At 33.9% G+C, this 24,556-nt stretch overlaps 5 protein-coding genes across 20 annotated transcripts in view; 1 reads left to right on the forward strand and 4 right to left on the reverse strand.

Annotated features, from left to right (window-relative positions):
• Window positions 1-1,817: 1,817 nt before the first annotated feature.
• Window positions 1,818-4,456, reverse strand: LOC124424193. Of its 2 annotated transcripts, none has more exons than XM_046962907.1 (4): window positions 4,063-4,456; window positions 3,796-3,977; window positions 3,283-3,541; window positions 1,818-2,902 (listed from the first exon to the last, which is right to left on the reverse strand). In XM_046962907.1, the coding sequence occupies exons 1-4, from the start codon at window positions 4,317-4,319 to the stop codon at window positions 2,374-2,376; spliced, it is 1,227 nt and encodes a 408-aa protein (XP_046818863.1). In that variant the 5' UTR covers window positions 4,320-4,456; the 3' UTR covers window positions 1,818-2,373. The 2 variants fall into 2 exon arrangements, with proteins under 2 accessions (XP_046818863.1, XP_046818862.1); XM_046962906.1 differs by having other exon boundaries at window positions 3,283-3,556.
• An 815-nt stretch (window positions 4,457-5,271) lies between these two features.
• LOC124424192 (extensin-like) lies at window positions 5,272-13,346 on the reverse strand. 11 transcript variants are annotated; one of them, XM_046962899.1, is made up of 15 exons: window positions 12,785-13,344; window positions 12,628-12,712; window positions 12,326-12,439; window positions 12,131-12,252; window positions 11,817-12,013; window positions 11,584-11,732; window positions 11,428-11,493; window positions 11,161-11,318; window positions 9,885-10,826; window positions 9,544-9,777; window positions 9,404-9,456; window positions 8,005-8,111; window positions 6,511-6,555; window positions 6,219-6,434; window positions 5,272-6,157 (listed from the first exon to the last, which is right to left on the reverse strand). In XM_046962899.1, exons 1-15 carry the CDS (start codon window positions 12,824-12,826, stop codon window positions 5,886-5,888), a joined length of 2,802 nt encoding a protein of 933 aa, XP_046818855.1. In that variant the 5' UTR covers window positions 12,827-13,344; the 3' UTR covers window positions 5,272-5,885. The 11 variants fall into 11 exon arrangements, 9 of the variants coding, with proteins under 9 accessions (XP_046818855.1, XP_046818854.1, XP_046818851.1 ...); XM_046962898.1 differs by having other exon boundaries at window positions 12,595-12,712; window positions 12,812-13,343; XM_046962895.1 differs by having other exon boundaries at window positions 12,595-12,712; window positions 12,785-13,343.
• An 870-nt stretch (window positions 13,347-14,216) lies between these two features.
• LOC124424267 (BTB/POZ domain-containing protein 1-like) lies at window positions 14,217-17,888 on the reverse strand. 2 transcript variants are annotated; one of them, XM_046963070.1, is made up of 6 exons: window positions 17,058-17,888; window positions 16,245-16,922; window positions 16,016-16,175; window positions 15,787-15,944; window positions 15,478-15,712; window positions 14,217-15,384 (listed from the first exon to the last, which is right to left on the reverse strand). In XM_046963070.1, exons 1-6 carry the CDS (start codon window positions 17,318-17,320, stop codon window positions 15,223-15,225), a joined length of 1,656 nt encoding a protein of 551 aa, XP_046819026.1. In that variant the 5' UTR covers window positions 17,321-17,888; the 3' UTR covers window positions 14,217-15,222. The 2 variants fall into 2 exon arrangements, with proteins under 2 accessions (XP_046819026.1, XP_046819025.1); XM_046963069.1 differs by having other exon boundaries at window positions 16,245-16,925; window positions 17,058-17,885.
• A 1,378-nt stretch (window positions 17,889-19,266) lies between these two features.
• LOC124424495 overlaps window positions 19,267-24,556 on the reverse strand; it is a 64,339-nt gene continuing 59,049 nt past the window's right edge. For both annotated transcript variants that reach the window (XM_046963642.1, XM_046963643.1), the window contains exons 3-5: window positions 21,561-21,673; window positions 21,142-21,472; window positions 19,267-20,990 (exon numbers count right to left, since the gene is read on the reverse strand). In XM_046963642.1, the coding sequence (XP_046819598.1) occupies window positions 20,757-20,990; window positions 21,142-21,472; window positions 21,561-21,673 (678 nt within the window). In that variant the 3' untranslated portion in view covers window positions 19,267-20,756. The remainder of the gene's footprint in view (window positions 20,991-21,141; window positions 21,473-21,560; window positions 21,674-24,556) is intronic.
• Window positions 21,337-24,556, forward strand: part of LOC124424493 (DNA polymerase delta subunit 2-like) — a 79,690-nt gene continuing 76,470 nt past the window's right edge. For 2 of the 3 annotated variants that reach the window (XM_046963636.1, XM_046963638.1), the window contains exon 1: window positions 21,564-21,697. The gene's annotated coding sequence lies outside the window, so the exon portion shown is untranslated. Of the gene's footprint in view, window positions 21,433-21,563; window positions 21,698-24,556 lie in introns of those variants that run through there. The other variant, XM_046963637.1, reaches the window with a different exon arrangement.

A 24,556-nucleotide genomic window follows, 5' to 3' on the forward strand; every position in this document is an offset into this window, starting at 1 on the left:
GTGTCCCACAGGAAGAAATAATAAAATCATTACCAACGATTCAAGTAAATGTTGAAAAACTTTAAAAAAAAAAAGGATCGAAAGGATCTCTCTGCGTTTCTATTTTTTTTTTGTTTTTTTTTTTTTTTTCGTTGATATTAATTTATCAATTTTAACGCATATATAGGTGGCTTATCGTGGATACTACACTAATAGAAACATAAGAATGCAAATGAGTAAGAACTTGGAAGAAACTTTCGTGAGAAATTTAACGAGTCCTCTTGGTAAAAAAGATAAAGGAGAAAAGTTAACGTTAGTTTCGCGTGATTTTTAGCTGCGAATCAGGAGATTAGCAAGAAGGAAGAGAAGACGCATGATCCTATCGTTGATACCGGACAAACTGTACAAGCTGTTGCATGGTTGGAAATGGTATATGAGGATTCGAGATTGAGTTTCGAAATTGTGAACAAAGCCGCCACGGTCATTCAAGTAATGTTATTAATTTTGTTATTACTAAAAAATTTTTAAATATTAAATCTCATGTTATTTATACGTTAATTACGTTAAAACTGTCTGAATATCTTACTATACTTAATGATATAATATAAAAGTAATAAGAGAAAAGTAAAATGAATGCTTTCATAAAGCTAATTCTTTCGTCTCGTCAGAGAGCTTATAAAAGGCATCGCATAAGGAGAACTTCCTTCGGTATTCAAAAGGTGATTTCTTCAAGGTCTTTCGTTGTAGAAGGCATTCTCGACGTTCTACGTCAGAATGTTTTCGACAAAGTGACATCTCGTGATGACATTCCCACGGAGTTCGGTACAAGAGAGGATATGAAGAAAGCTAGCAAATTGCTTCAACAAATTTACAAGGATCACTTAAGACATACGAAAGTTTCTACGGGAGGTAAATATCATCCATCTAACGAGATACGTAATCGTGTATCTCGATGTTAATTGATTAAAAAAAATTAGAAAAATACGAAGAAGAAATGGAGACGATGCCTATGGATGTAGAAATGAATGATATGGATGTAAAAAAGTTGGACGAGACAATTGAGGGAGAAGAAGTGACGGAGCATTTGGAAACTGAAGATGAAGAATCGAAAATCGTAGATGAGATTAAAGAAATTTCAACGAAAGGTAACGAGATAGAGTACTACATGTACCTTTAAATAAATAAATATTTAATGCATAATATTTTATGCATTATATGAATTGCAATAATTGCATGGTTGAAAATTCTTCAAAAATTTCTTCTCGTATATATTTTGTATATAATTTCTAAAGTAGGTACACAACAAATTTCAAATTTACGAAACTCCAGAGGGAGTTCTTAATATTTTTCATTTCTTACAATCGGTAGAACACAATTCCAAAGTTTCACGCTTCATTTACGGGAAAACTCAAATACGTACGCATACGTGCATACATACATAGATACACACACACACACACACACACACACACACACACACGCACGCACCGAGAATAGTATAAAAGTTGAAATAAAAGTTAACGTTAAGCGTAAAACTAAGAGTCGAACACGGCGTAGATCCGACTGGTGAGCCGATTAAGCTGGCGGAGGAAAAAGCTGAAGGAGATGAGCGAAAAGAAGAAGAGAAAGAGCAAGAAGGAGAGAAAGAGGGGGTGCAAGAGGTAGAACAAGGGAAAGAGCAAGAGGAAGAACAAGAAAAAGAGGTAGAGCAAGAGAAAGAGGAAGAACAAGAGAAAGAGGTAGAGCAAGAGAAAGAGGAAGAACAAGAGAAAGAGGTAGAGCAAGAGAAAGAGGAAGAACAAGAGAAAGGGAAAGAGCAAGAGGAGGAGCAAGAGCAAGAGGAGGAGAAAGGGGAAGAACAAGAGGTGCCCCATGAGGCCACTTCTGCGAGCGACACGGCAGGTTAATGTAAGTGGCTACGTTCGGTAATTCCACCTGCACCGGTACGCTTTCAAAGTAAGCACCAAAGTTTTCTTAACTGTGAGTTTTATTAACTGTTGCTACGATCATTAACTTTGCAGGACCACCGTTGAAGGTAGAATTTTTAAAAGCCCCGTTAGATCGTATCGAAGAGAATTTTACTAAAGACCAACAAAGTGAAAAGGAATCGGATTTTGTAGTTTGTCTTTTATTAAAATCATTTTAATAAAGAAAAAAGAACAAGAAATAATAATGATCAAAGGCAAACGATTACGAAAATGTTTTGTAATATATTTTTTATCAATTCTATTGTACATTCAAAGTACATAACAAAGTATTAAAATAAATTAGATACAATGTACATAATGAAGAGGGTAGATAAAAATGTTAGACGTTTATAAAATTTGCGGATAAAAAAAAAGGATATAAAAAGTATATGTATAGAGGGAAGTAAACTGACAAAGGATAGGGTCGTCAAAAGGTATGTCTCCAGGGTACTCCGAATTTCGATCGGGCAGGCTTCTTCCTTCGATAGAAATCGCCTTCGCCACGAATCCGATTACGGCCATCATCGAACAGGAGCGTCTTTTCCTCTTGCTCCCTTTCCTCCTGTTCCTTCCATCTTAGACGATTTTCTTGGCATCTACAGCGATCGCAACTCTTGGAATTTTCCAAGCCCTCCGTCGAATCCTTTCTGTTTTCGCGAGCGAGAATTCTCGAAGTTTGCGACTCCTCGTAACAATTGCCGGTCCTTTCATTTCCCTTCGATCGATTCTTCTTTTTCTGTCTTTCCTCCTGCGCGTCTCTCGACTTATACTTTTCCATGAGAATGGATATCGAATCTTTGTGATCGATAACTCCTACATTCTCATCCTCCTCTTCCTCTTCCTCCTTCTTCCCATAAGTTCGTATCCTCTCGTGATCCTTCGACGAACAGCCACGGCGATTACCCAGAATAGACAGGCACGTGCAACCGACCGGGAGAAAATTAGAAATCCTTTCTCTTTAAAGGGACAGAAAAAGGGAAAGAAAGAGAAAGGGACGTTCGTAGATCTTCGTAATTAGTTTTACGGGATTGTACTCGTATACGAGACTGCTTTTTAATCAATTTCAATTATTTTTCGTTATTTTTTTTTTTTTTTTTTTTTTTTTTCTAATACCATTGAACAATATATGTTCTTATTTAATTTTTCAATATCGTACTTTAAACATTTCCTCGTTATAATATTAACATAAGAAAAAAGTTAAAGATTGATATGGTTGAAAAATTTATACAGATATTTTCGTAACTTAAATATCGTCAAATCTCGATATCGTAACTTAAAATATTGTCAAATTCGTTGATATAATAGAAAAATCCTTTAAAATATTTTAATAGAAAACCTTTTCTGTTGACAAAATTGGCATCGTTGTCGACAGGAGTGACGAGGACAGGCAGGACAACGATGACAGAGACGAGGCCGATGGTCTTCGGGTGATCGTAAGAGATCGAGATTAATGTCTCGTGGGGAGCGAGGGTCACACGTGCGAAGCAAAGGTGAGATTTCTTCTTTCCTTGTCGTCGACTTATCTAATTTCGAGCACGATCGACGAAGCTCCTGATCGTCCCGGTTCCTTCGTGAAAAATGATCAAGCGTTTCGTCTTCAACGAGACGCTCTGAAATAGTATTGTCTCCAAAAAATTTTGAATTTAAAAAGATCTCGAATTAAATTTCCCTAAACTAATATTTTTCTAAACGTTCGATCGAGCTCCATGTCGATAGTTTATAATATTTAGACTATAAAATATGTGAAAAAAAAAAAAAAAAAAAAAAAGAAAAAAAAACAGAAAAATAGAAAACGTATATATAATAATCCTGATTTTAAAGCTACAATTTTCTAACAAGTAGAACTCACCACGATTGTCCATAGAATTAACGCAACAATGTTTCTCGTGCGATGCAACGTATAAAAGATCAACGGAATCCAACTTCGATGGATCATTTTCTATGCGTTTTTTGATAGACATCGGACAGCATGTACACTTTCTTCTCGTGAGATGTGTAAAATTATTCTTCGTATCTCTTTCTAGGTCGTGACTTTTGTAAAAAAAAAAAAAAATTCGAATGATAATAATTCACGTTAAATTGATCTCAATCTTGATGGAAATCGTAAGGCTCTCACTTGTATCGATCTACCGATTTTCTTGATTCAACATCGATAAATTGTTCGCGAGTTGATACTTTATCTAAAACGTCTCCAACGGCACTTTGATCATTCGACCATCTTGTAGATTCTTCGAAATATTCCTTATTATGTCGGCAACATGTACATTTGCTTTGTTTAATCGATAAACTTTGTTTTGCCGACAAATAACGTGGATCATCATCGCTGTACACGGACGGCGAACAAAAACACTGTGATTTATCGTTGTTACTCATACATTTCGCGGACGAAGAGCTCACAGGTTGATCGTTCTTGTTTTTCTTGATCCATTCTATTTCGGTCTATGATAAAAAAAAAGAAAAAAAAGAAAAAAAAGAAAAAAAAAAGAAAGAAAAGAAAATTTCATTCAGTATATTACTTGTTACCGCTTTTAAATAAAATTTCCCCGTTACTTTTCTTTTTACTTTATTGTCTTTAGATCTAACGCCGTAATCCTTCGGAAATTTTTTACGAGCACGACGAAAGGCGATCGATGCGGCGGCAAGCTGATGAGAAACCGACGGACAACCTTGTGACATCTTGAAAAAATGTTTTCGATAGGTTCAATCATATCTTTCAATATTTAAGATTTTCTTTGGTTATACGTACTTTAATCCAATTAATTTCTTCCGTTTGCCGTCATAACGTTCTAATCGATTGTCAAAGTCGATTATACAAACTTTACGAAATTCACTTTATAAAAATAATATCATATAATTTCATTCCATTGTTCATATATCGATGAAGCAATCGGGAATCAAGGAAATAGTAAATTGTATTTTCTAGTGGAAAATCAATCAAGATATAGAGAACTAAAAATTCGCGTAAATCCATAGACGTAAGCCGAACAAATTTGTTCATCGTTTTCCTTTCACCGGACATATCAGGTCATAACACTAATCAGGGCAACGAGTAATTAGAAGCGAAAACACAGAGGCTTTAACGATGTTTGCTCGAAAACAGTTTACAACGATACAGAGAACGGTTTCTGATCATTGACGGTGTTACAACACCGTCTATGTTACAACGTATTCGTCTGTTTCACAATTTTCTTGGTCGTCCTAAATTTACCTTTCGTCGAAAGCAAACTCCGTAACGTTACTGCAAACAACAAGGTAAAGAATTTTTTAACGAGATACTTTTAATACGATTACGCCAATTCATTTCTAATATTAATGAACGCTCAAATTCTCAATGTTAATTGTTTATTTGTGCCTTCATAAAAAATTACATACTCCGTAACGGGTGGGGTCATTCAACAAACTGATGAGAAAACGCGATTTTTCTCGCGCAAGAAAAAGAAAATGGATTAACTTTGAGTCCGCTGATAATATCCGCGGATCGTCGTTAAAAAAAGAGATGTATAATTAAAAGTAATAATTGAAAGATTAATTGGATTAATTACAAACTAAATCTTTGTAAACTAAATCTTTCTAAAGCTTTGAAACTATACGAATGAACGTTCGACATCACCATTTTCTCTATACGCTATAGTTTATAATAAATTTATCATTCGTTTCTTATAACTTACATAACTTAGATAGAAGTTCTGGAATATGTACAAATTTTTACAGAACAATATATCTTAACTGCTTTCTTTTTTTACAGTATACTTCAATAACCGTATATATATATGTATATATATATATATATATATAACCTATCAAGGAACAAATCGATATCAAATTGAAGTCATTCAACGATTCTCGTTAATTCGACGTTTTTTAGAGATCTTCATAAAGGATCTTATATATCAACGTTATTAATACATGCATATAGCGCGAAAATCATATAAAATAACTTTAGTTCATCCATGGTGGACACGGCGCCGGTGGCTGATATGCTTGAGAGATTGGCACTTGATAATGCGGCGGCATAGTTTGCGCCGGATGCTGTGGCCGCTGTTGTTGATGCGGAGGTGGTGGTGGTGGTGGGTTGCAAATAGACTGCATCAATGGATGCGAATTGTAAGGTGGTGGTTTTGCAGCGTGCGGTGGTATTTGATTGTACTCGATATTCAGCGGATGATCCATCACCGTGTTTTGAATGGGAGAACGATTACCTTCTAAAGGACCTATTTTCATAATAGCAATATAATTAACGATAATATAAATTTATAATTAATTATGATATACCTCTTGGTCTTATTTGTGGTGGTGGCATATTCGTTGGTGGCAAATTGGGAGGACATAACGCATGATGTTCTTCTCTTGGCATTGGTGGAGGTCTACCCCAAGGAGCTCTGATATGATGAGATTGCCAAGGTGCTTGCGGAGGTGGGGGTGGTGGTAATGGTGGTCCACTCGCAGGATTCATACCTCCGGATTCAGCGAGTAATACCGGTTCGTTACCTAATTATAGAAGAGTGAATATTTCTTATCTATATCTATATAAGGATTAAATAGAATAAAAATTTCATGAACGTACCTGGATTTAGTCCCGTGTGCTTTGGATCGACGTTACGCTTTTCACCTGAATAATACAAATAATTAATATAACTATAACGACATCGATGAAACTATAAAAATTTTCTTTCGCATAAAATGCTTTTAGATTATGATATTGCGATTAGTATTACGAAGGTATGCTAAAGTAACTTTGTGTTCTGCAGATTATTTTGCAAAAACAAATATTCTTGCCGGTTAAGTCCGTTTCTATATGATGATAATGCATCCCAGCGATAAATAAAACACATGGCTTTTGTTAAAGCTAAAGATATAATCGTTAAATTAATTATAATTTCATTCGTCTTTCGAATTGGTTCCATCTTCTTTTTTGCATGATCGCTCGTACCAAACACGCTGCACTAATAAAATATAATTATTAATCCTGATTATAGTCTGGATCGATATTTATAGTACTAAAATGTAAATATTTTTAATGATACTTTTTCCTATATAGTATACTATTTAATAACAAAAGTATTCATCGAAAACGTTGCTTTCTTCTTATCCGGTTTAATTTTCTTTACCAGCATTTCTTACTGTAATATAAACATGAAATAATTAGAAACGAATTATCTCTAACGTCATAATCTCGTTGGTAGGATATTTCTGGAAATTTTATTTAATTCATATTATCTGTTAAAGAAATTAATTATAGCTATTCCCTTTTCGGAAGAATTTCCATCGACTGTAGAAAGATACGTTATCCTAGAATTTATATTGAAAATATTACAATATTTCAATGCTTGTTATATTCGGGATTCTCGGCATATATTTAATAAAAGGCCAGATCCATATTTCTCTAGTGTCTTTGACATTCTGAAATAAAAACTTGGCTTATTACATAATGTTCAAGTTTGCATACGAATATGAATTAGTAATTAATAAGAAACATTACTAAAAAAAAAAAAAAAAGCAGTAAAATTAGAATGCCTGAGTCAACTACTGTAGCCATACAGTATGTGCAAAGTTTCATAAAATCCAAATAATAAGAAACAAAGTTGAAGCAGCTAAAGTAGCAGTGTCACAAATCCTTTTGTCAATCTCGTGCCCATCTGTAAAGTATTTAGGCAAATTTAAAAGAAGCGATTTACCAAAAAATAGAAATTAAAAAACACCTATAACATTTTTTATATCATTTTTATAAGAATATATTTACATTAAATAACACTACAGTCTAAGAGTATTGAGAAAAAATGCTAGATACTTTATTTTCAATAATTATAAACACGCATTAAGAATAAATGTATAAAGGAACGACTTTACATCGATGGTCGAAAATTATTCTTGATTGAAATACTACATGTTTGTTTGTTTGTTTGTTTTTTTATGCTTATGGCAAATAAAAATTGTCTACCATAAACAATAATCAATTTGCGTGTGTAAAGTCTTTCCCCGTGATGAATATATTATGTTGGTATGCCATTTAAAAAAAATATCTAGCATTTTTTCGCATAAAATACTCTTAGTTACAGACCTGGATGTGGAGGTGGCATTAGCAGCTTGTTTCGATCTCCATGGGGTAGGCCGGCACCTGCTGGCGATGGACCATGTAAGACTTGCTGTTGACGTTCACCTTCTCTGCTTAAACAATTCAGTTGAACTCATTAATTTTTAAGTTGTTAACAGGACGCAAGCATTTCATATATTAATGTAAAAGTCACCTGATGCACACCCATGGCTATTTCTGAAATATTAAGAACAAGCCTGAATTCACCAGATGATAATTAATAGTATCAAAATTTATTTCATTACGTATTAACGGTATGTCGATTATTTAAAGGATAATTCTACAAAATAAAACTTAATTTTATGATGCATACGTTTGGCTTGCTACTGATGATGAAGGAACTTATAATTAACAATGAAAGCAAAAATCTCTTTTTAAATATAAAAACCTCCATTGTGCAAACTGCTTAATTTAAATGACAATTAAGCTTGTTTATTAATTATTTTCCTTTTCAAATCTTATAGATAACTGAATTATCCCATGATATGAACAAATCTATGTAAATGTATTTTTCGTAATAGAATTATAATTATGTGGATTAATAAAACTCTATATATCCATACATTAATTTTGACGTATGACAATAATGTACAATCAGCCATATGGCCCGTAATTATTTTAATTTAAATCGCAAGAATTCATTGTAAATTTCTTCGTACATATGAATATATCGAGTTTCTTTTTTCTTGAGGTAATAGAAAAATTCGTCGTAATTAAATAATGATTATATCTAAAACACAATACTTAACAAATAATCGATAATACATGCTGAATAATTAGAAAAATTGTGAATCGACAAATGTGAAATTTCACGATCGTCAGTTCATCGACAATAAATAAAATTATTACATAGATCTGTTTAATTTCATAAGAAATCCATATAGTCGTCAAAGTTTACTCGGTCTTGGTAAAGGCAGGTTTCTGTAAAAAATTTGTTCAAACAATAATACGATTGTTTCAATTTAAATGTTACCTTTGTTACTTTCCTGCTACATTTTGTACAATATCTCTTCGCACTGTTAACTAATTGTAACATAAATTTAAATAAGCAAAACAATGCTTTACCAATGCCGATATATATTTAAATTATAAATAATATAGGAAGAAAAAGATATGCTTTGCAAGAAAGCAAAGTATTAGATTAGATTTATTTAAGTAAAAATTTCTAAGATAAGAACTAAACTATAGATCTCTTGTTACTAATCTTCTCAAAGAACACTTTGCTTATACTAAATCAGCTTTACACAAAGATAACTTGATTTTTATACCTAAGTGATTGTCCTACTATCGGCGTACAAGTTATCGTAAATGACTGATATGAATTTGTTAAGATAAACAAACTGAAATAACGTATGCATGTGCTTACCCTGTGCCATGACGCTGAGCAGGTAAAGGGCCACATTGATACGGTGGTGGTTCCTGTTCGTAAACATTGATTTTATTTGTGCATTATATTATTTATCATGCATATAGAGACATTTGAATAATTAATAATCGTAAATATACCTGATTTCCTTCTATATCAGAAAACCTTCTCTTCACCCCATGAGGTTTCTGTTGTTCAGGCGAATCTGGCTTTTGTTCGAACGGTTGATGTTGGGGTGTTTGCACTGTATAATGCACTTGGGCCGGTATATGCCCATTTTGATATTGCATATGGGGAGTATGATATTGTATTTGCGCTTGTATTTGTGGCGGGGGTGCATTATGAAGTGGCATATTTCCAGGTGGCATTTGTACCTAATAGTCGAAGGAAACGTTATAAAACATTCATTATCATTTGTTTATTTCTATTACCATTTGCATTTATATATTTTTCTTTTCGTTATTTCTAAGAACGAAATTACCTGCAGCTGGCCCTGAGAGTGAGGTATCTGCTGTGGTTGCTGCGCTTGATAAAGCCATGGAGCATTTTGTGGAGGAGGAGGTGCCTGCGTTGGTGGAGGTACGCTAGTAAGAACATTCATCGAATTTTGCATTTGTGCCACTGACGGAGGGGGTACTATTTGCGGGGGAGGCACCGGCTGCGGCAGTGGACCTTGCTCGTCCTGTTGATGCTGAATTTCACCTCCTTGAGGTAATGGGGGTTGCTGAGGATGTTGGGGAGATTGAGCATTAGGAACCAAAAAAGTTTGAGTAGACGGTGGTGGAACTTGTAAGTGAAATTGTGGAGGATGACCCTCAAATTGAGGTGGAATCATATGCTGTGCTACAGCTTGAGGTTGTTCATGATTCTGTTGTATTTGTGGTGGCACAATATGTTCTCCAGGCTGTAGAACGAACTGCGCTTGTGATTGTGAGACAGGTGCCTGTACCTGCTGGTACTGTATTTGATAAGTTTGAGGCACAGGAGGTGGTGGTTGGTTTGGAGGGAAGTTAGGTGGAGGAAAATGAAGATGTAATAATGGTGGTGGCGGTTGTTGAGTTATATTTAGAGGAGTTGCTGGAGGTGGTTGTTGTAAGTTAACATTAACAGTCTCAATCATTCCTTGCGAAGGTGTTGCAGGTCTTTGTACACTGGGTTGGGTATAAACATATGACACTGCCCCACTAACTGGCACACTGGCAGTCGAAATGAAATTCTGTTGAGCTGGACTTTGTGGTGGTGGTTGACTCATAACATACATTTGAGCAACAGGCTGCGGTGATGCTTGTGACCCTGGTTGGATACCTTGAATTTGTAGCGGTTGTCCAGGATGAATCTGATATTGCACTTGACTTACGCTTGATGGAGGCCCAATTAATTGTACTTGTCCAACAGGTGGTGGTGGCATAAAAGTTTGTATTTCCTTAAAATAAAAATGACGAATGTAATCAATGCATCATCCCTATTAATGGACAATATTTTATACTCCGTCAATAATGTTAATAACGAGCGACATCTTTCATCGAGAAACTTCTTTGAGCGAGACATAACATTTTACGCAACACAGGTTACCTTTTGAAACAACAAAAGAGTTTCTTTCCGATAGATGGTACTTGCCATCAAAGTTATCGACAGAACATGAAGCAATGACTCTCTCTCTCTCTCTCTCCCCTCTGCCGTTACCTCCTTCGCAGCTCTTTTTCTATAGATAAGATTTTCCGATAAAACAATTGATTTCCAACTGACTAAAATAATACCTGAGGTTGGTTAGGAGGTACTAATGGTCCTGAATGAGGTGGTATATGTACTCCTGGAGGAGGAACTGTTACTCCAGGACCTGGTGCACCAGCTACCGTAGCTGTTAAAATAGTTGCTGGTAGTGTTACCACGTTACTTTGAGGATGTTGTATTATATCTGTCAAAAATATAATTCCATATAGATTTTGTCGTCTTATATAGTTAGTTAGTGATAAGACGATATTCGTGTATATAATCGAAATAAAATGTATGATCACAAATTGTACCTTGATGTTGTATTGTAACGACATTAGGCTGCCCTAAAGTACCAATGTTCATAGTTTGAAACTGTGCTGTAAAATAATAATAAATTTTTAATAGTAAATTTAATATCGATATTTCTTTTCAATGGATATAAATGCAAAAACAAAAGTGAACAGTACATGGCTGTATTTGTGGTTGTTCTATGACCTGCTGAGATTGCACCGGCGGTGGCTGTTGTTGTATATAAGTTTGCAGCTCAGACTGCATTGTTTGTATTAAATTAATTGCCAACTGTTTTGCATTTTGTAATCCTTCTGGTTTTGGATGTCTATAAAATCAAAAGTTAACAGAAATTTATTTGATGGAAACAATATTGATAATAAAATGTATAAAGCAATGACAAACATCTTACTCTATATGTAAATGAAGTGGCTCAGGAGATTCAGATCCTAAAACAGGATCTATAAATTGCGAGTTTCTTCCCCTTAAAGTTACATTTGCACCAGTCTCTCCTCTTATATATAATAAATTTGCTCCGCCAATGCCTATAATTCTTCCTCGCAAATCAAAACCTTGTGGTGCATTTTCTATACCGATGCATATCTTTTCCTGTCAAAAAGTATATACTTCTTGTCATCAAATAGAAAATATCTTAAAAAGAATTTATAATTATCTTTCAATCTATCATTTTCTATTAGATTATAAATAACATAAATTATATCTTACTACTGATGTAATTCCAGAATGTAAACTCATAAGAGGCGGAGGTGCATTAGTAAATCGACTTGGTCTATTTAATGAACTTTGATGTTCTGCCTTAATAATTTCATTAATTTTTTGTATGGCCACTGTTAAATCAATGATCTATTTAAAAAAAACGTTTCTATATAAAATTAAATAAGAGAAAATAACATTACATACAGTCAACATTATGTTTTGAATGTCCTTGTATGTATAAGTATAAAGGCCGTTCATTGGGACAACGTAACTTTTCTTGTTCTGTCATAAAACGTCCACGAGTAGACACCGTAGCTCCTAAACAGAAGATACAAAATATAAAATATTTCATACATTATATATATATATACATACATATATATATATACATATATATATATATACATACATATATATATATATATATATATATATATATATTGATATTAAAATTTAATTCTTTTCAATCTTACTAGAGAAAGAATTAATTTCATCTTGTATGTAACCTTTAGTGAGTAATGTTCTAGCACTAGGAGGTGTCTCATTGATTTCAAACTCTGAAGTATATGTCTCCCCGCTTTTGAACGTTATCTGATTAAAAATATTGGTGTTAATGATATGAAATTAAATGGAAAGAAAAAGAAAGATATATTGTATAACTACCTTGTTGCCTGATTCAGAATTTCTAACCTTTTCTTTAGCCATGGAGATTAAATGTAGACTGTCATTTATATACACTATCGATATTATTTAAATATCATATAAACTTCATGTTACGTTATAAAATTACGATCTTCAATTATAACAATCAATCGAATAAATTTCTCTTCGGTATCATTTGCTAATCGCATAAGGTAGAGGTTAAATTCAAAGACGTGTAATTTTTTAAACTTATCTCAATCCATGATGATTAATTTTTTTCATAAATATTTAAACTTTCTTCAATAACATATTAATCGTATGTTCACCATAAGAATTTTTACAATTATTTACAATTATAAAACGCAGTTCGTTAACATCACAAGTCCGATGCTATTTGTCGTCACTGACTGGACAAAACTTAGAGTCAGTGAAGCCACAATGGAGAAGCAGCCGACTTTATGTTATATCGACGATTATATCACGTGGCAATATATCAATTAATCTTTGATTTATTTTTATGCGATTGAAACCACTCGATAATAACCATTGAACTGACCATTACGTGTATGAATTGCATCGGATGACCAGAATGACGTCTTTTCAATCGTTTTCTTTTCTTTTCTTTTTCTTTTTCTTTTTTTTCTTCTTTTTATCTTTTTACAATTTACGTTTTGCGAATTTAGAAAAAAAGAAAAAAAAATAGAACATTTAAAAAATCATTTCTCTAATCTTAAGTTTAACTTCTTTTCACGATATTACACACATTTTTACTAAAATATTAACTTCGTAATAACGAAATGAAATTTCCTCGTAAGAATAAGAACTGATCGTTCTCACTGATTTCCAATTATTACAAACAATCGGAATATTATAAATTACAATTATATAATCGTTATATTGAAGAATTTTTTTTCTTTATAATTATATTAGAAAAATACATATTCTAAAGAATATGGCTAAGGAAAAAATTATAATACAATGAGAGGCAGCTTGTATTCATTGAACAAATACTTTATTTCAAATACTTAACATTATATGTGCATTTTCCGTTCTATAAATACAATTTAATTTAATTACAAATTGTTATTCACACATTTGCGATACTAATAAAAATAATATTACTAGGATGATTTTAATATTTCTTGTGCAGATATATTGTTGACTTGGTTGTGTTGTCAATTGATATTTAAGCAAGGCTCAAAATCCATAATGTTGACTCATCTAATAATGGAAGAAGTTCATAAATTCTGTAATATTTCTTTCAAATCCAGTGGCAGCTAATTAATATGATTAGAAAGAGTTATATCGTTTTAACCTTGTTATTTTTTTCTATAAGAATGTGTAGAGATATTTTAGAACAATTTTTTACTAAAAAATTTAATAATGTTTAACATCATAATGACAAGACAATTGTCATAATGACTGATAAAACATTCGAAATTGATGAACATACCTTTGTATTAGATCTCAAGAAATATTCAAACATATCTGTAGTTTTTTAATGATCTAATTTTTTATTATTCTCTCTAATACCTGCTGTCTTTCTTATTATCTTTTTTGATATTAGATTGTGAAATACATCTATACAAAGAATACTGCATACTTTCCAAAATCGATATGAGGTTCTTCTTAAAACTAATTTTTACTAAAAAATATTTCAGAAGCATTAGGCTCTGTTATTCTTGCTTTGCATTGAGATACATTGCATATATGTATTGTTTTATTTATTATTTTCAATCAAGATATATATTTATTGGAAAGAATCATTTTGCATTGATATTTTGTTTAAATAACCAAACTTTTCTCTCTCTCTCTCTCTCTCTCTCTCTTTGTCTCACTCTCTCTTTGTCCGTTTATTTTTTTTCTTTTCAACTATTTTAACTATCTTCTTTTGTCTCAAGTATACACTAATCAAAGGGATAGAAAAATAGACAGATTGTCTTCAGTTGTAAGAATTGATATTGATTGCAGAATTAATTTTGATTAATTGGATAATGAAAAGGTAAAATATTTACTTTGCATTTGAATATGTATCAGTGGCACAGATCAGTCTCTTTTTCTAATAAGGCCCTCCTAAGACTCACAAGTTCCATTCCCAGTGCTCAGTTTGATACAGAAGGATCTAAGCACCATTTGTAAACAGAATAAAGCTTAAGCAAAAGCTGCATCCCTTAATATAAATCGAAGACACCATGTTAACAACAAAATTTAAACTTGCTTAATCCTTTGGCATGCTCGTGGACTATTCATGCTGACTATATCACTCTATTTGACATCCGTAAAATATATATAATCGATCGAAAAAAAAAGAAATATATATACATATACATATACATATACATATACATATACATATACATATATATATATATCTTTATACAATTCAATTTGTATGTAATCGATTCAGAGCGATGAATAAGGTAAAAGGAGGAATGTTATATTTGTGTCCACGGGATTTCTTAAGTGTAAAAGATAAGCTCAGGAATTTGTCCTTCCTCGACGGAAGTTCCATTATTATCACCAGCTTCGATATTAAAATCAAATTTTACTTTTCCATTTCCAGAATCGCAATCAACCAATACTGTTTTTACACCTTTTGTTCCATAATGAGAATAGGGACCCTGCAACAAAGTTCAAAATGTAGATTTACAAAAAAGAATCGTAAATATTAGATTAAAATTATAGATTAATATAATCATCATAATAATATCCACCTTAAATGTTGCGGATGCTGTATAAATAGTGTTTGGTAAAATTTCAGCTAAATCTTTAAACATTAGACGATAAGTATACTTTGAACCATCACAACTGAATGTCGTTGAATTCGAAGCAATTACTTTTCCTGATGCCGTATGTATTAGCTCCACTAATACCTCGTATATCGCGGGTCCGTGCATGCTGCCATAAACTCCATAACCGATAAGGAATATTCGCCGATCCACGCTAAATCTATTGTGATTTTTTTTTTTTGTTTTTTTATGAAACACTTAATGTTCATTCATTATGTATAAAAGTATATATACCTGATACGATCACTTGTTCCATTGTAACCCCATTTACTTTTGGTATGCTGAAATCTACAGACAGTTTGCTCTTTGCCAGTCATACAACAACGTGGCATCGTTTGAAAGCTTACCGTAGGTTTTGGGTTCAATATGAAATAACAAAACAAAGATAGAACCTAGAAGAAAAATGCATTGAATAAAATGAATTCTCAATCAATGTGTAGTATTAAACAGCGATAATACTAACCTCAGAATGATTTAGTAATCCAGATTGTGCTGGGCCCGCAGTAAATTCCTCTTTAGACATAAGAGGAAAACGAACTAAAGAAAGAGCATTGCCTAGAACCAAACGTTGATTCTCTGGAACAACTGGCAACTGCTGTCTTACACATTCTGCCTCCGACCATCTATAATAAGTGTTATAATATTATTACTCGCAGGACGTTATGTGAAAATTATCGGATATTAACATGTACCTTAACACAGCCTGAAATATTTTAGATTCCCTGACTCTAAGCGTATCTCTTTCAAGAACAACCATCAATGTATCGATATCAATATCCACAAATCCATCTGCATTTAGGGCCTCTGTTGTAAATCTATCGATAGTATCCAAGCAGACAGCTGCTAATTGAGGTTCATCGAACAAACGAGCTTGCGTTAAAAGTAAAAAAGCATTGTCACTGGTTAAATTATTCTTCAAAAAATCGACACAGTGCTTTTCTAAAGCAGAAACGGCATACTTCTTAGCAGTATACAACGTTGTCATCACAGTTTCAGGATCTATTTGTATTTCATCAGTATATAAAAAAAGAAGCACTGCCAAAAAAGCAGCAGGTTCTACATCAGGTACTTCTATTTCCGAAGAAGCTGTAGCAAGCGTTCCGTTAAACATTGCATAAAATACGGCACTTCCAGAAGACAGGACTAGTTTGTGAGCCGGAATACGCTGTTGTTGAGCCCCTCGTCCTACCAAGAAACTAACGTCGGACAGTATCTCGTTGTTAAATAGGAAAACTATCCTCTCGCGCATTGTAGCTTTCGTACCCTGCCAATTGTATGTAGCCACAGCCGAGCCATGGCTATTCTCCAATGCTACATTATTTTGAGGATGTCCATCGATGTGGATCGTATTAGCTGCATTAGTTGGAGGCCTGCTGATAAAACAAAACAAACATATTTAAACGTTACATGCTAAGCCAATATTTTGATTATATCTAATCAGATCAGATATGTTTGATAATCATTAACATCTATAGAACTTTGGATAAAAATAAAAATATACTTACTTATCACCGTTCGACGATGAAATATCAATGCCTCGCGAGGTAGAAGAAGTGGTAGGCTGTTCTTCGTCCCAGACAAAGTTAAGTGCACGCCGAGCACGAGAGAGAGTCCCAATCGGTTGACCGTTTTGCGCCGAATTTGCGGATTCATCGACCGCTGCGTTATTTCCATTATGGGCTTCCTCGCCATCCTCGTGGCCCAATCGTAAATTGTGTATCCTCGAGACGACATTCGGCACGTCGCCCAATGACGTTTCCGTGGACATTTTCACGCAGGAAACGTAATATTTCTCGATATATTGCCCCGTTTCATTTATTCACCCGCGTATCGTGTATCAACAAAATATATACTAAGGCGCCGTGCCTCTCAGCAGTGTTCCATTTTTCTCGTCGCTCCCTCTCCCCCCCCCCCTCTCTCTCTCTCTCTGTCTCTCTCTTTTGCGTTCTTTTCTCTCTCTCTCTCTCTCTCTCTCACACACGCACGGTCACTTTTTTTTCTATCTCTTTCTCTTTCTTATGGCTCTTCGAACGATCGTTAAACTTACGAAATTGTGTTTTCAACGATAACGATAATCGGCCGTTAAAGAAAACGAATGAGTTTCATGTATATCGTATGACATTGCGTGTATACGCCCTGCCAGAGCGTGCAATATGCATACGTTGCGGTAAATGCATGTGCACGCGACCAATGTCACCCCAAATCTTTAATACTAGATAAAATTAAATCCACCATGGAATGCAAAGATACTTTTTGTTTTTTTTTTCACAGAGATAATCAAAAATGCATTTATTCCTAGATACGTTTTTCTAAAGTCCGTTTACAATTCTTATTCTTATTCTTACGTTGTGAATGGGCCCTTACAAAGCGATTCTAACGACACCACGTTCCTTTCAACGAATGTTACGAGTTTCGATTGGTACACAGTTATTTCTATAAATATAATTAATGATAATAATAGATTCGATTTTATTTTTAGCAATGAGGAAGCATCGATTTAAATCAATTTAAGGTTTTTCTTTTTATCGTTCATTCTGATTTACACCAACGATGAGTAATGGCGTAATTCTTGATCTATATCGATAAACAAGATTTCTTTTTAAAGACGAAGATTTAAGCGAGCATATGGGTTTATCGAATTTTTCAAAAAGCTTTTATTTTTATGCACAAACTATTCCAGAAGAAATATCATTTTTTGACGTGAATTTTTTATTTTACGGAAAATCAAACTTATTCAAAAATTCGAAAAGACAATGTCCTCGTTTAAATCGTCATTTTTAAAATAAAACTTTCCGCATTAAGATTCGCCAAAGATTACACTTGGAGTCATTGTTGGCGTAAACATTTTTTGGGGAAAAAAAAAAAAAAGTTCTGTATAGTGGCGCCCCCCTTTGAGCTTTGCGGCAAAGAGAAGAAGCTCGTATCCCCACTACTGATTTTCAAAGAAACACTTGAATGCCGAGTATTTTGTTCCTGTGAAGTAAAACGATTCCTCGCTTGTTTCCTACGTAAGTCGATATTCAGATTTTCTGTTCCATTTTAAACTCAAGGAAATTGATTTCACAATGGTCACACGAAGAAATTACGGTAATTCATTCAAGCATTTTAATTAGCATTGAACAAATGTATCTATGGTAATCTATGGTAAAAATAAGGAAATATTTGTTCAGTTGTTCACATCAAAATGTTTAATTCATATTTATATTTTATATATTGTATTATTATAGTTTAACGCGATGGCAAGTATTTAAATTCGTAATTCAATCGTCTATTTAATCGGTAGGTATCTCTTAAAGATCTTCGCTCTCGTTTTTAGATGCATTCCATGTGTAACGACGCAATATAATTTTCCGCGCGAATTTCAAACAAATCGTATTTTCCATAATTTCATCAATCAATTATGTCGAGAACTAAAGATCCAAATCGGCATGAATGATTGATTGTAATTAATTAATAGAAGACCACGAGTAAATTTCTCAAGGAAATTTACTCATGAATGGTTTCTTATTTTTTTTTTTTTTTTTTTTTTTTTTTTATTTATTATTTATTTATTTTAGATCATAAATAAATTAATTTTTAGCACAAGATTTTCAAATTTAGCACACGATTTTTAAAATTGACTTTTTTTTAGACGAAATGAAAAATTTCAATAATTGTTAAATATGAGTTATTGATCGAAACATATTTATGCATAAAGATCCATTAGAAAAATCATGTTTTATAACAACTGTATTTAATGACGTTTATGTACAATGTTTACATGGCAATACAGAAAATATTCTGTCAGCCCTATGTTTTATGTATCATACATGAATATAATTAAGCCGAAGCCAGTTTATTAAATCTATTAATACGACAATTACGATAATGTAGAACAGTACGAATACTTAAGGATCTGCGTTAATTAAAAATACTATAGGTATAGAAATGTATCGATCGTTTATCATGTACATATGCATATATATATATATATATACATACACATACACGTTCATTTTCGAATAGTAAAAACATTTAATTTAATTTTCAAATGACAATATGAACCTATTATAAACCGAATATTATAAAATATTGAGATTAGATTGATCTGAATTATTACATATACATACAATCATACATATACACTTAAACGATACGATACATTTCTTTAGAAATCGACTAATACATATACTTATGCTCAAATAAAAAAAAAAAAAAAAAAAAAAAAAAAAAAAAGAAACAATACTTTAGTTCACATCTAACGAAAGTAACTTTTGATTTATGTCCTTAAAGTAATCAGATTTATTAATAGTTGTCATGGCTATCGCAAAGTCAACACCTCGCTTTCTATACCATTTCATTTCTTTATACAGCACCTTATGAAAGAACATCTAATAATCATAATTAAATATTATAATTGTAAAGAATTAAATAAGTGCGTGTGTTCTAGAGAAACTACGTTCGGCTCTTCTTGAAAGAGAAAAAAAGTCTTCCTATTGAACGAAAAAAAAAAAAAAAAAACAAAAAATAAAAATAAAAATAAAAAAAAAGGAAGAAACAAAACAAAAGAATTAAAACAGGAAGCGGCCCAGATCTATGAAACACAAATACCTTAAACGTTATAACTAATCGTATTTTTTTTTCTTATAGATAGTTCCTTAATTAAAAATAGATACAATTTTATAATATGCACATAGAAAATACATAATATAAATTTGTCGAGTAAGTAAAAAAAAAAAAAGAAAAAGAAAAAGAAAGAAAGAAAAATAAAAAGAGAACAATAAGAAATAGAATAATCGTTCTTACGATTAAGATATTAAATTAAGTAGACGATGTATTTCGAGTTAGGAAACGTATTTCGATTGTAACACATTCGACATTATTACGTTTAATTCATCATTCGTTTATGGTAGTACAAAGATACGAATCGACTTCCTTTTCAATATTTCAATGTAAATTAGTATCAATAAATATGCAATGGTTAAGCGAATACGAAATTATTAAACGATGTACGATGTTTTATATATATATATATATATATATATATATGTGTGTGTGTGTGTTTGTGTGTGTGTATGTGTGTACATATATATATATATATAAACGGAATAACATCGAAAATATGGCGTTACTCGTGTTAAAACGTCTTTTTTTTGTCTGCGATCAGCGAACCGACCACTGGTAACATTTTATCTTTCATATTGCAGTTCGACCAAACACGAGTCTCACGTCTCAAAGTCTGAGTCTTGATCTCTTTGTTGGCGCAATTTGCTCTTCACTTTTCTCGCCTTTGTCGCCATGGGTTTCTTCTTTTTCGGCTTCGGCATGATCTCGCAGCTGCAGCCGCTTCTTACCCTGATGTAGTCCAACGTCCACGTTGACCCGCTCACTGTGTTTCCAGGAAACGTTGGAAATCTGTGTTCCCTGTGATGGTGCCTCCTATGTTCTTCGGAGCCTCCCTGAAAAAAATGAATACATGTTTTAACGTTTTAATTTACATGTGCATATAATTACATACGTATATACGTATTAGATAATTCAATGAGTATACGATTAAATAGAGATTTCTTTGTTAAGAAATGTTAATGTCGACACACATGTTTTCTGTACCTTCGTTCCAGGATTCTCGACGATAGCGTAGGTGTATGAGAATTTCTGCACGCATCTCGACTGGTTACTAAGCTTCCGGTCAACGAACCTGCAGGGCTTATCGAGGACGTCTGGCCTGCAGGAGTACTCGAAGAACCTCTGGGCATTTTCGCCGTCTCGATAGAGCTCGACGTACATATCTTGCCGATTTCGGCCGCCAACGGGCTCGACCATTTCCTCTATCGTGGGACAACAGTCGACTGCGAGGCCATCTTCGCCTCCCTCCTGGCGCAGAACCATCTGCATCTCACGGTACGTCATTCGCTTGTTCGTGTCTTCCAATGGTACCGTCCTGAAAATCATTACGTATACATAAGTCGTATATATAAACGAAGTAATTAATTATCAGAAAAATAATTTGAATCATTTTCAATACTCACCAGCGAGAGATATGTCCTCTGAAGGGATGCTCTCTGGATCTACGAGAGGAAAAGGATAAAGTGAGGTTGGCGGCAGCAAGCCGCGGGCACAGGACTGCGGTCAGCCAAACCACCTGCGAATAAAAAGATGATATAATGTGAGCATTGTCATCGTCAAATGTCTTTCGTTTTCTAGCTTATTATTTTTGAAAGCATTCTCGAAAGGAATTGAAATTTTATAGGAGTTTGCCACAATGGTAATCGAATGCATATGTATATATATATATATATATATATATATATATATGTATATCGATTTATGTTTTTAACATGTCAGGAGAAGAATAAGCGTGAGAAAGTACAAGAGATAGGAGATTAAAGGCGAACCTGTGTAATAAAGCACGACGTTAGTCACGCATCGGCCGTACGGTACGCGTATGAGCTTACGGAGGTGAAAACATTAATTCGGCTTATAATTTTTATGCAAAACAGGCCTCACGGCAAAGCCTCGGCGTTCTTCATTCACGAAGGTCTGTCCCTTTCTACTCGGCTCTCTTCACCTTTTCCCCTTTCTCTTGTATACTTTCGATTTAATTGCGCTACGTAACTCTGCAACCAGAAACTGGTGTTTCGTTTTTCTGCAGCATCTCGGTAGGATTCCCTTTTTCATCATTGTGAAGGTTAAATGGATATAAAGTAAAATGAATAACGCCTTGAGCGATAATTACTATATAATAGGTCGGACGATATTTTGTGCACGTGCAACACCCTTGTTCTTTTTTACGTAGTTGAAGCGTAGCGAAATATTGCGAGAAAGGTATACGTTCCGAAGATAATATTAATGCTATCAATTTATTGCTAATAAATTGAAAACGTTATCGTCTCGACTAACCGATAAAAATGAAATATATACTTATAAATTAATATAGTAATATAACACGAATTAATATTAATTATTCAATTACATGAGGAATCAAATGTCTCTATATCTGTCGATTAAAAAACTATATATATATATATATATATATATATATATATATATCTGTAAATCTATAGTTATTAACTACATAAATGTAGATGGTATAAATAACATCATGACGGACGAAGGATCGACCAAGCCAACAACCTTTCGTCGTAAGAAAGCGTAATATCTGTCTATCGAGTTACAGGAAGGCAAGTTAGAGCCGTCATTGGTGTAATTAAAAGAGAGAGAGAGAGAGAGAGAGAGAGAGTACACGCTTTGAAACTCGAGCCGCCGGTTGAAAGAGAGAAGAGACGTAGAGACTAAGATCGTGTCGCATCCTTCCAAGATTTATAGAAATGGTACAACAAGAGATAGTAGTCATTCCTGTAAGAGCTTAATTGAGCCATCGTTCTTTGGGGGTGAACGGTTAACTAACTGGCGCCTCCCGTACGAGGAACTCATCGAGAAGGCAAGAGAGTCGCGTTCAGATTAAACGGATATTCACGCACGCGGCAACGGCCACACATCGAGTTCTCGGATCCTTATCGGATTCTTGCATCATTCGAACGAGCGAAAGAGTTCTCCGTTCGACTGGCATTGCTGCGATTTTAATCGATACTTATATGAAAGTATCGCGAGCCATGCCCCATGCCAAACGATTCCCAACGATGTTTATCCTTAATTACTACTTCAGAATGAGAAAGAAAAAGAGATAAGGAGGAATATATTTCAGTATTTATTCGACGTCGAAAGGAAATGTCCCGATCTTTATGCCATTTTCTTAACGCTCAATCTCCTCCGATTCAAATCATTATATCGTCCGGTCAATATCTCTGGCAAAGTTAAACGTGCTTTAAACGTGCTTTAAACGTTGTCCCTCCCAAGACTCTTTAACGTTGACTCGAGATTATGCTAATTAAGCTATCAACGACGTTTCGTTCCAGTTCGATCTCGGTAACGCGTCTGTCGGACGTTCGTCGAAAAACGGGATTGATCTGTCTCTTCGTCTTTCTTTTCTCTTTCTTTTTTTCTTTCTTTCTTTCTTCTTCTTCTTCTTCTTTTTTTTTTTTTTTTTTCTTTTGCGATACATCATCGCAAGATGCGAGCTTTGGCAACACGAGCGAGCATTCATTTCATCGTTCGTGATACACGCACCAACTGGTCGATCGTCTGGCAATTTTAACTAATGACGGTCCAACAATTCTCTACTACCTTCTCCCCGATTATTATCAATTCTGTGGATAAAGATTTACAGTCGCGATGTGTCGAGTGTACGAAGGTAAACGTAACGTACGGCATCTGGATTGCAAACTCGTTTTGGCTTTTAAGAGTAGAATTCTACGGCCAGAATTCACGCACTGATTGTGAAAGAAAAATATTATCGATTACGTAGCTCGTAAATTTCCGATCGACGACGATCGAGTTTAGAGAATTCCAAACTTTGATTTTCTATGGTAAATATATTTCGACGAGATTCGACGAAATTTTTTGAAAAACTTTGAACTTTTTTATATTAAAATCAATTACATCACTTATATTGATTATTCTCCGTTCCATTTTTCGTCTTTCTAAATCGATAGAATCTTCAAATTTTTAAACGTCGTCTACCGCTTAAGATCATTTCCATGAGACGAAAAGAATGTTTTACGACGTGCTCGTTGTAAAAGTAATTTGTAGCGTAATTAGGGGACCATAATGTTACCGAGGGCAGTACGGTGGTCTCTGGTTCTGGCTTCTAGGACCAGTCCCAAGCTCGTATCTCACGAGTCCTGGAATGTGCTCGGCCTCATTGCGTTTCAGATACATACCTACATATAGGGTGAACCGATAACATTCAAAGAACCGGGACTTGTATTGAAAAGGCCGCTGCTTATCGCCGGACGTATTTATGTTTCTCCATGCCATCCGATCTCTTACGTGCAAGGCGTGTGGGATCCATCCGAACCGTGTATTTCGGTGCATTGATCTCGATCTCGATTTATCCGATCGACGCATTGCACGTCATTGCATTTTATTCATGTACGAATACATTGAAATTTTTGGAATTTTTGCG

The sequence above is a fragment of the Vespa crabro genome, chromosome 5 (assembly GCF_910589235.1).
Source record: "Vespa crabro chromosome 5, iyVesCrab1.2, whole genome shotgun sequence".
In the NCBI taxonomy this organism is placed as follows: Eukaryota; Metazoa; Arthropoda; class Insecta; order Hymenoptera; family Vespidae; genus Vespa; species Vespa crabro.